This window comes from Saprolegnia diclina, assembly GCF_000281045.1.
Source record: "Saprolegnia diclina VS20 unplaced genomic scaffold supercont1.20, whole genome shotgun sequence".
NCBI classification, from domain to species: domain Eukaryota; phylum Oomycota; class Saprolegniomycetes; order Saprolegniales; family Saprolegniaceae; genus Saprolegnia; species Saprolegnia diclina.
This window is the reverse complement of record NW_008246087.1, coordinates 1-9727: the sequence shown is the minus strand read 5'-3', so window position 1 is coordinate 9727 and position 9727 is coordinate 1. Positions and strand designations below refer to the sequence as shown.

Here is a 9727-nt window from a genome sequence, read left to right as displayed (position 1 = left end):
TATTGTGGCTTGCATAGCGCGTGGCCATTTTCACCTCCAAAAAACCATCGATTAGCAGCGATAATCGATGGTTTTATTAGATAATCGAGGCATAGCGCGACACGCGTAAATTATAAATTCTGGTGGGACAGTCTCCAAAAAAGAATATAACTATTACAAAATATACTCTATGTATTTGTATGCTATATTTATGGTTTTACTAAAGATGTCTGGCAGGCCACCCGCTTTTGTCATTTGACACCTTAGCCCACGCCTCAAGCGAGCGCTAACCTGAGCGCTAATCAATGGATAGCGGAGGATAATCCGAAGGTTTGCATTTCTGAAATGGCAAACCTTCGGATTATCCTCCGCTATTCAATGATTAGCGCTCAGGTTAGCGCTCCTGCTTGAGGCGTGGCTGCGGACCGCTAGGAGGAGCGCTGGCCATTGAATAGCAACGGATAACCGCTATCCAGTGGTTTGCGCTCCTGCTCGAGGGATATCCGTGGACTAACAGCAAGGCGCAAACGCTACGCGTAATGTAGCTCGGGGGCAAGACGGAGCTCCTGGTCACGGCACTTCTTCTCCACAGCGCTCACTGCCACTACTCCACGTCTCTTCCTGGTGCTAAGATCCAAGCCGCTTTAGTGCTTAGCGCGGCACGGTGCGCATTATTAGTCAAGACAGTTGCGGTCATGGCTAGTTTCCGTTGGGTTTGCACGTGGGCGCTCGCGTTTAAGCCACGAAAACACGATGTTATTGCATTATCTGGCACTACGCTACATGGCAGCGGTATGAGCCTTCTCCACTGCGGTGTATGGGTAGGCGACGGAGCCGTGGCGCACGCGGCGCTTGAGCTCCTTCTGCGCAGGCGCCATCATCGGCGCGTTTCCGACGCTCACGCCGGACGAACGTGTCCCCGAGCCAAACGTCTTCGTATCTCTTGCGGTTCTTGACCACCTAGCTACTAGCAGCGATCCACCTGTACCTAGAGGATGGTGTCGATGCGGCACACGATGAGCGCATTGCCGGCGTGCATGCTCGCGCTCATCCCACTGCCATCGCTCGTCGATCGTCTGACGCCGGCCGCCCAGCGCTGCGCCAGGCAATGGTCGCTCGAGGCCTTCGACAGCCTTGCGCACGTGTTGCTGCTATCGGTACTGTTGCACGAAGGTGGTCTCGACGAAGCGCCGGGTGTGCGCAGCCGGGTGCTGTACGCCATAGTCGGGTACGGGAGGCGTGCCGCAGAGGGGCCGTGGGCGCCACGGACCAGTCTGCACCTGCAAGGGATCGACCGTCAGCGCGCGCGCGGCGCGGCGGCCTACATCGTGTCGACATGGTTGATGCGCGCCCCTCGAGTCCGAGGACGCACGCCGGCGCACGTTCGAAATGGTTGGCCATGCCGGCTGTTGACCTATTGCCAAACGTCTCGCTACTAAATCGCTACTAAACGATGGTTAGCGAGCTAACCAACGGGTAGCTCAGCCAATCACATGGCCGCATTTCGGTCCCTCTTTTTGGCAAAGCCAGCTTATCACATTTCATAATATATCAAACTTCGACAGGTTTTGCGAGAAAAAAAATATTGGCGGAGCAGCCTCGATTATCACCGACACGCGCTATGCAAAGCACAATATTCGCACGGAACCTGTGGACGCAAGCAGTACACGGCAGACGACAGCTTGGCCTAGTCATCGCTTTATTTGATCTGAAAGCCTGGTAGTGCGTTTGAGATTGAGTTTGAGATGGCGGCTGCATTTCTTGACAGTAGCCGCCGTCGGATACACCCGACGGCGCTGCCTCTCACGGTGGCATTTCCCAGTAAGATCTGCATTCGACAGAATCCCCATGCATTCGACAGAATCCCCATGCTTCCGCACGAGCTTCTCGAACTCATTGCCACCCTTGTGCCGTGCCCAAAGACGTTTTTGGTGCTACTCCACGCACTTCCGTCGCGCCACCTCTCGGCTCCGCTCCAGAGTCTGCTCGCACTGTCCCGGACGCCGCATCACGCCTATATTAGCATTGCATGGCCTCGCCTCGTGCTCAAGCAAAGCCGCCTCCCACTCGAAGCGACGCAGCTCCTCGAGCGCACGTTCTGTTTGTGACCCGAGGTGGTCTGGCGCTGCGGGCTCTGCCATCGGTACAGCCTCGACATGCTGCTGCACCATTTTGCGCCGTACATGCGGCGTCTCACGCTGTGTCCTCACGGCAATGTGTGCGACGATATGCGCTATCTGCAAGACGCGCTGACTGCCTGCTGTCGCCTCGAGGAGCTCGTGCTTGACGTCCGACACGACCCGCGCAGCGTGTGGACGCCACTTGTGGTTCTCGCTTGCCGCATGCCGGGCCTCGCATCGCTCACGCTCAAGCTGCCAAAGCACGCACCATATGCAGCCACGTCGATCTGCGACGCGCTAGTTGCGCTGCTGCACACCCAGCAGTGTACGGCGCTGCACTTGACCAACGTTCGCTTTCAGCACGTGGCCGATCGCGTCGCCGTGCACCGAGCTCTGCTTGCGTGTACCTCGCTACGTGATTTGCACCTGGACAGCACCAACTTGTCGCTTTTGTTTGTGCCGCATTCGGTGACGCGCCTCTCTCTATGGGCCCGCGACGACGCGGCGCGCATCGAGATGGCCGAAGCGATGCAAGCGCTTGCTCGTCTGGAGCAGCTGCAAAAGCTCACACTTTGTCCGCAGTTGACACAGCCGCTCTGGGTGCTCGAGGCTTTTTTGCGGCGGCAGCTTCCGCACCTCGAACGACTGAGCGTCCGTGGCGCGTCTTTTGCTAGTCCAGTCGAGTGTCGCTACGGGTAATTGCGTAATGGAATGAGTCGTCACGTTTAGTCGACTTGTAGTACGTTGAATCGAATACAAGGAGCACGTTCACGTGCACTTCACCGGTAGGCTTGTCGAGGAGGTCAAGCTGGTCATGGGTCAATAATATTGACCCATGAGGGGGTCAAGCCGGTTTGGTGAGAGATCGTTGGGTTTATCCGGACGACGTGGTAGCATCGGTTCATTATCCGGATGCTGGACGGTCGGAGCCATTTCACAATGCTTGCGCCGTGGTTTTGCGAGGAGGGCTGGGCGCCGTCGCCGGTCCCGTACCTCGAAGGTACGCTCGTCTTTGTCGCGGCCGTCTACGCTTTTGAGACGTACTTGGACTACCGGTACGTCCAGTCATCAACAGCTACGACCCTGCTACAGCACCTCGACCTATAGGCAGCATGCCAAGCTGCACGAAACGTCGTTGCCGCCAGCGCTGGCGTCGGCCATTGCGCACATTGATGACGTGTCCAATGAAAAAGAGCCATCGCTGCTGGTGCAAACGCAGGCCAAGTTTGAAAAGAGTCGTCTCTACAGCCTCGATAAGAGCCGCTTTGGCTTTGTCACTGGCGCGATCCATGAACTCGAGGGCGTGCTCTTGCTTCTTGGCGGCTACTTGCCGTTCATGTGGGTGCTCAGCGGTCGTCTTGTCGGTTTCTATGGCGAAATTCCGCAGTCGCTTCTCTTCGCCGTGCTCACGTCATGTAAAGACGTCATCTTCAACCTCCCCTTCGAGCTCTACTCTGTGTTTGTGCTTGAAGAGCGCCATGGCTTCAACAAGCAGACGCTGCGCCTCTTCTGCACCGACAAGCTCCAAGGCCTCGCACTGAGCGCGCTCTTGGGACTCCCACTCTTGGCGGCGCTGCTCGCGCTCATCCAATGGGGCGGCGACGGATTTGTGTTTTACGTCTGGCTGCTCACGTTTAGCTTTACGCTCCTCCTACTCACGATCTACCCCGTGCTCATCATGCCGCTCTTCAATACGTTCACGCCGCTGCCCGATGGTCCGCTGCGCCACCGTATCGAGGCGCTCGCCGCGACACTGCACTTTCCTCTGACGCAGCTCTTTGTGTGTGATGGCTCAAAGCGGTCGAGCCACTCGAACGCGTACATGTACGGCTTCTTCCACAGCAAGCGCATCGTGCTCTTTGATACGCTCCTCACGCAAGCCAATGACAACGAGATCGTGGCGATCCTCGGCCACGAGCTCGGGCACTGGAAGCTCTGGCACACGCTTCAAGGGTTTGCGTTCCAGCAAGTGTATGTCATTGCTCTCTTTTACGTCTTTGGCCGGTGCGCAACGTTGCATTCTTGTGTGTTGGGACGCTAAGATCTACTAGGTGCATGCATGACGTGGCGCTCTTTCGCAGCTTTGGCTTTGGCGCGACGACACCGGCGCTGCCCGTCATGATTGGCCTGACGTTGTTTGCGCAGACGCTGTGGGCGCCGGTCGACAAGGTCCTCTCGTTCCTCCTCACGTACAATACGCGCCAAAACGAGTTTGCTGCCGACGCGTTTGCCGTGCAGCTTGGCCACGCGGACGCGCTGCAGTCGGGCTTGACCAAGATCTCGCTCGAAAACCTCGCCAACATGAACCCGGATCCAATGTACAGCGCGTACCACTACAGCCATCCGCCACTGCTTGAGCGGCTCTGTGCGATTGGCATCACCAAGCACAAGACGCTCTGAGTCGGGCTGCGACGACGCGACGAGGTCTAGTTGTACGGCGTCGGTTGCGTAGACAAAACCCTTCGGACTATAAATAAACGACGCGCAGTCGTTAAAAAACCAGCGTCACTCGTTGGTTTCGCGCCAGAAAGGCAGGTGGAAGCATCGACGAGCAAGATGCAGCCGGCGCCCGAAGAGACGCCGACAATCGTGTCGCCCGCCGACGTGGTCGTGCTCGACAAGAACATCGCGCAGATCGTCGAGGCCCACGACGAGAGCGGTGATGTCGACGTCCCGACGCCGGTGGTCGTGCCCCGGAGTAGCGACACGCTCTCGCTGCGCGCAAGATGGCGGCGCGTCGTATTCGGTGACCGCCCGGGCCACAAGTATGGGATGGTCTACCACTACGCAATCATGGCGTGCATCATTCTCGACGTCATGGTGCTCACGATCGAGACCATGGACGGACCCAACAAGGTCGGCGCCGACCCTGCGTACCCCGGGTTCCCGAAAGCGAGCTTCTTCGCCGCCATCGAGGTGCTCATCACGCTCATTTTGACGGTGGACCTTGCGCTCAAGTGCGTGCTCGCGCCGTCGCCCAAGGTAGACGCTGGCAGCGGATTGTATATTTGCATCGTGATGAACATCTAGCTTTTCTACTCGGGTCGGCTACTGCTCGATGTTCTTTCGCTCGTCTCGCTCTATTTGCTCGTGCTGTACACGGCCAGTAACCCGCTCGAGATTTCGGGAAGGCAAGACAAGACCATCGACGCGATCAAAACGATTCGGTACTTTCGTCTCTTTCGCATCATGCACATGATGAAGGTACTGCTCTCTTGCTCGTTGTGAAGGTTTTGGACAACTGAGTTTGCTTAGGGCTTGGACGGCATGGTCGTGCTCATTCGCACGGCGCGCGCGAGTATTCCGCCACTTCAAGTCACGGTAAGGTCCTTCGTTTCGTGTGAAATGGATCTGATGCCCGACATTTAGCTCTTTTTCCTCATTACCTTTGTCATGATGTTTGCGACGATGCTCTTTTACGCACAGCCGTGCTATAACGCGTCGACGTGCACGTTTACCGACATCTTTAACGCCGGCTACTTTGTCATGGTCACGTACGTCACGTATTGGATAGATGTGACACTATTCTCGTGCATCAACTAGTGTCGCGACCGTTGGGTATGGTGACCAGCTCCCCGACATTGAAAACATCCCGGCCGTCATCATTGCGTGCGTCATCATGATCTTTGGGACGCTGTATCTCGCGATGCCATTGGCTATCATTGGCATTCACTACGAGACTACGTGGATCGACTTTCAGGCGCAGCAGGTCGCAGACGGCGCGATGATCAAACCGGGGCAGCCGAGCGTCGAGGCCGAAGCCGCAACGTTTGAACGCATGGAGACGACGGAGCTGTCTTCGAATCACCACAGCCTCAACGCCAAGTTTCTCGAACTGTGCGACCTCGTCACGCACGTTTCGGAGCACGCAGTGGCCCTCACAACCTCCATCGTACGCCTCCTTGCACGCTTCTATGCGTACTGACAGCATGGCGTAGGAGCCGACAAAACTCGTCTCGGGGCCTGTCGACCGCGACCGCAATGCGAAATTGGTGCAGCTCATCAACGAAGCGACGCACGCGATCAAGCTCCAGCGAGCGCTCGCCAAAGAGGTCAAGCCTTTCGTGCCCAAAGACCTCGTGACGGCCCAAGCGGGCAAGAAGCCTGTGGCGCAGAACGCGCGCACCGCGTCCTTCTCGACATCGATCATGACGCGGGCCAAGCGCGCGATGAGCAACATGCAGTCCAAGGCCAAGGACGACGACGATGCCAATGCGAAGCGGACACTGCGGGAGCGTGCGTTTCAGCTCATGGAGCGGCCGCACTCGTCGATGCAGGCCAACTACGTCAACAAATTCTTCCTCGCGATGGTCATCGGGAGCGTGCTCATGTTCTACGCCGAGACAACGCCCGAGCTCCAAGCACATGGTATTGAGAGCGACCTTTGTCGCGAAGCGTTTGCGTCCTACTGCAAAAACAAAAAGGACGTCGGCTGCTTCGTGCGGTCGACGACAAACGAAACAACGACGCAAAAACTCAACTTTTACTGCGAAGCGGGCTCAACCGCCCCTGATTGCTTTGGTGCTGGCTTCAACTATGGCTCGAACGCGACGCTTGCGCAGTGCTACAACCTCTTTTCGGACCCTGGTCGTATTTGCGAAATTCGCCAATGCAAGCCCGACCACGTGCCCATGTACGACATGACGCGCCGGTGGGTCTACCTCGAGTACTACTTTGGCCTTGTGTTTACGATTGAGATGGCGCTGCGGTTTTACGCGGCGCGGAGCCGCGTAAAGCACCTCCACTCGATTGGGACCTACATTGACGTGGTCGCTGTGCTGCCGTTCTACGTGCAGGTCGGTATTTTGTGTATTTATGTGATTTTCGTGCTTTTCTAGACCACTTGGAACTAGGCGCTGCAAGGGATCGTGCAAGCACGCGTGCCGACGTACGCGATTGTGCCGACCTTTCCACAATTTCTTACCGTCCTTCCCATCGTCAAACCCATTCGCATCTTCAAGCTTGCGCGGGTACATACAACAAGGCGTGTCTCTGTGTCGGATGCTAATCTCGCCTTGTCGCTTGTAGCACTTCAAATCGACGACCGTTCTCTCGCGCACGACCCGAGAAACATGGAAGCGTCTCCTCATCCCGGTACGATACCTGCAGGTAGCGGGGATTGAAGTGGCGTTTTTGTGGCTAGCTCTTCTTTCTCTTCCTTGGGTGCGTCTCGGCGGGGGCCATTTTTTACGAAATCGAGCGCGGCACCACGTGCTACGTGGACATTCCGTGCTTTTGGTGGAACCGCGATTTATGGACAAAAGAGCTTGACGCGAACCTGCCCCCCAAGAAAATGGTCCAAATCCAAGTCACCAAGTATACGATTATTACCGATATGCTGCGCTCGAGCTGGCTGTCGATTGCGACGTACGTTATTGGACAACTTGTCCAATGTCATAGACGGTATGACTAGGTTTACGAGCGTCGGGTACGGTGACATGAAGCCGCGGACGCCGCTCGGCCGCCTCTTTGACATTGCCGCGATGGTCTTTGGGAGTTTCTACACGGCGATGCCGCTCTCGCTTGTCGGGACGCAGTTTTACCTCGCGTACCGTGACTTTCTCGAGAGCCAGAAAAAACAGGTACCGCTATTTCGTATTGCATTTTTGCCGATTTTGTATTGCATTTGAAACGTCGATATTTACCCATTTTTCTAGCGGCAAAATGGGTCCCTCTCGGTCGTGCGTCCGCGCACCGAGCCATCGCTGAGCTTCAAGCGCCGGAAGCGACGACCGCCAAGCGTGATTAGCCAGGACGATGTCCCGGTGTTGAGTCAGTTTATGTCGATGAGTCGCCTCCTCAACGAAATTCTCCAAATGGCATGTCGCCTCAATGCGGCCCAGAAGAAACCCGCGTCGCTCGGTGCGAGCGAACTTCCAGTGCCGCCGCTGCTCGTGTCGATGCTCAAGAGCGTCAAGACGGCGCGCCAAGCTGGCCGTCGTGCGCGGCGAAGTTTGTCGAGCAACGACGCAGAGCCACGCGTTTCGGTCGGCGTGTCACTGGACGTCAAAGTGCTCCACGTCGAGGGTATGTGCAAGAACATGGTCATGTCCACGTCGTTGTGTCAGGTATGTTCATACAAACTTGACTACCTTTGCGTCTGTATATTGCGATATATTGATATTGTCTTGCAGACCATCATGCTACAATTCTCGATCATTGTGCACAAGATTGTCGTGCCCGACAAGACGCTCCAGGCCGCCGACTCGCCCCAGCGCGCGCTCTCGAGCTTTCAAAGTCGGTCCGAGACGTCGCGGCGCGGGTCCGACTCGTTTGGCGAATCGGACAGCACGTATTGAGTTCCTATCTATCTCCCCGACGTAACAAATATACATTCGTGTCTTGCATGCACCACCAAGGTGTCGCGTTGAGTGGATTAGAGCCGCCTGACCTACGTCACCGGTAGTGCCAACGTGATCGCCATCAATTATCGACTGAGGTAGGACAATAACAAGTCTCCGTCACCATATGTAGTGTAATAATTGGTGACGCAGACGCGTACAGATAACGACAACCAAACTGGGCCACAGTGGTACCATGAATAAAAATGAGCCCGCAGAGGCATCCAAGTCAAATGCAAATAAGTACGCATTTCTACCAATCACAGCGCGTCTTTGGTGAATCATGGGAAAAACTATCGCAGTCATCTGATTGGCCAAAATGATCAATAATCAGCACATTTGATTGGTTTCCCGCCTTTTTAAATTGGAGGCTGTCAGTTGCTGACTGCCATGCGCATGCGGTGCATTCACGTTGCTTGTACCGAGGACGACGGTCTTCTGCATGATGTGTGGCGGACTTGCGCACGTAGCGCGCACAATGCCGCACTTCGAATCGTCGCAGCGGACGCGCTGGCCCCCGCCGCGGCGTGTCCAAACGCACAACGCACTGCGGCCTGCAACCCCAGAGCACCCCAGAGTCGGTTTGCATCCATTCTGCAGCCGTATGCTGGCGTCCCTTCTCTTGAGTACCACACCAGGTACCACACTTCTAGTATAGTAAAACATAGCTGAATTGGGAAAGTTCCACCTACGTAACACAGAAACGCTATCCTATTCCCTCCTGTTATCCAACTATTGTTGAAGGAAGCCCATCTTGGCAACCCGCGTCCAGGATATCGACTCTAGGGTACTTCGTGCTTGATAGTCAAATTCTGGCTCGGACTTGTCTAGCCGACCCCATCAAGTACTGCAGCATGCGTGCCTTTGCCAAGGCGCAGAACTTCCCGAAGGAGACATTTCGCAGATGCGTCGAGCGCAACGAGGAGCACTTCAACGTGGACCACCCAGGCAAACGGATGTTTGTCCCAAGCTCTTCCCTAGAATTGGGGCAAACGGATGGGACAAACCATTGATAGGTTCAATTAGACAGCTTTTTGACCAATCAGAGGCTCGGGTTCTTAGTGGTCCCAAAAACCATGTGGTATTTAAATTCTTTTCTTAAACGGGCAGGAGCGGCCCCCCGATACAATTCTCCATATACTTCGATGTACCACTGTGGCCCAGTTTCGTTGTCGTTATCTGTATGAATACATCCTCTGTGGCACGGGGTTCGTGGCGTAGCCTCCGTGTATGACACCGTCTTGATGACAATGACGTCGATGGAAGACAGAAGAGAGATGATCGTAC

The 9727-nt window shown here is 55.8% G+C and overlaps 3 protein-coding genes across 3 annotated transcripts; all 3 read left to right on the top strand.

The window, feature by feature from the left end:
- Nucleotides 1–796: 796 nt before the first annotated feature.
- SDRG_07016 (hypothetical protein) lies at nucleotides 797–2821 on the top strand (the record flags this gene model as incomplete). Its single annotated transcript, XM_008612833.1, has 5 exons — nucleotides 797–800; nucleotides 851–915; nucleotides 972–1207; nucleotides 1841–2074; nucleotides 2129–2821. The coding sequence occupies 5 exons, from the start codon at nucleotides 797–799 to the stop codon at nucleotides 2796–2798; spliced, it is 1209 nt and encodes a 402-aa protein (XP_008611055.1). The 3' UTR covers nucleotides 2799–2821.
- Nucleotides 2822–3038: 217 nt separating this feature from the next.
- Nucleotides 3039–4499, top strand: SDRG_07015 (hypothetical protein; the record flags this gene model as incomplete). Its single annotated transcript, XM_008612832.1, has 3 exons — nucleotides 3039–3154; nucleotides 3207–4103; nucleotides 4151–4499. The coding sequence occupies 3 exons, from the start codon at nucleotides 3039–3041 to the stop codon at nucleotides 4497–4499; spliced, it is 1362 nt and encodes a 453-aa protein (XP_008611054.1).
- A 156-nt stretch (nucleotides 4500–4655) lies between these two features.
- On the top strand, nucleotides 4656–8398 carry SDRG_07014 (hypothetical protein; the record flags this gene model as incomplete). Its single annotated transcript, XM_008612831.1, has 12 exons — nucleotides 4656–5081; nucleotides 5130–5303; nucleotides 5355–5420; nucleotides 5469–5593; nucleotides 5643–5991; nucleotides 6038–6895; nucleotides 6953–7069; nucleotides 7128–7193; nucleotides 7243–7466; nucleotides 7513–7681; nucleotides 7757–8167; nucleotides 8234–8398. The coding sequence occupies 12 exons, from the start codon at nucleotides 4656–4658 to the stop codon at nucleotides 8396–8398; spliced, it is 3150 nt and encodes a 1049-aa protein (XP_008611053.1).
- Nucleotides 8399–9727: the final 1329 nt, after the last annotated feature.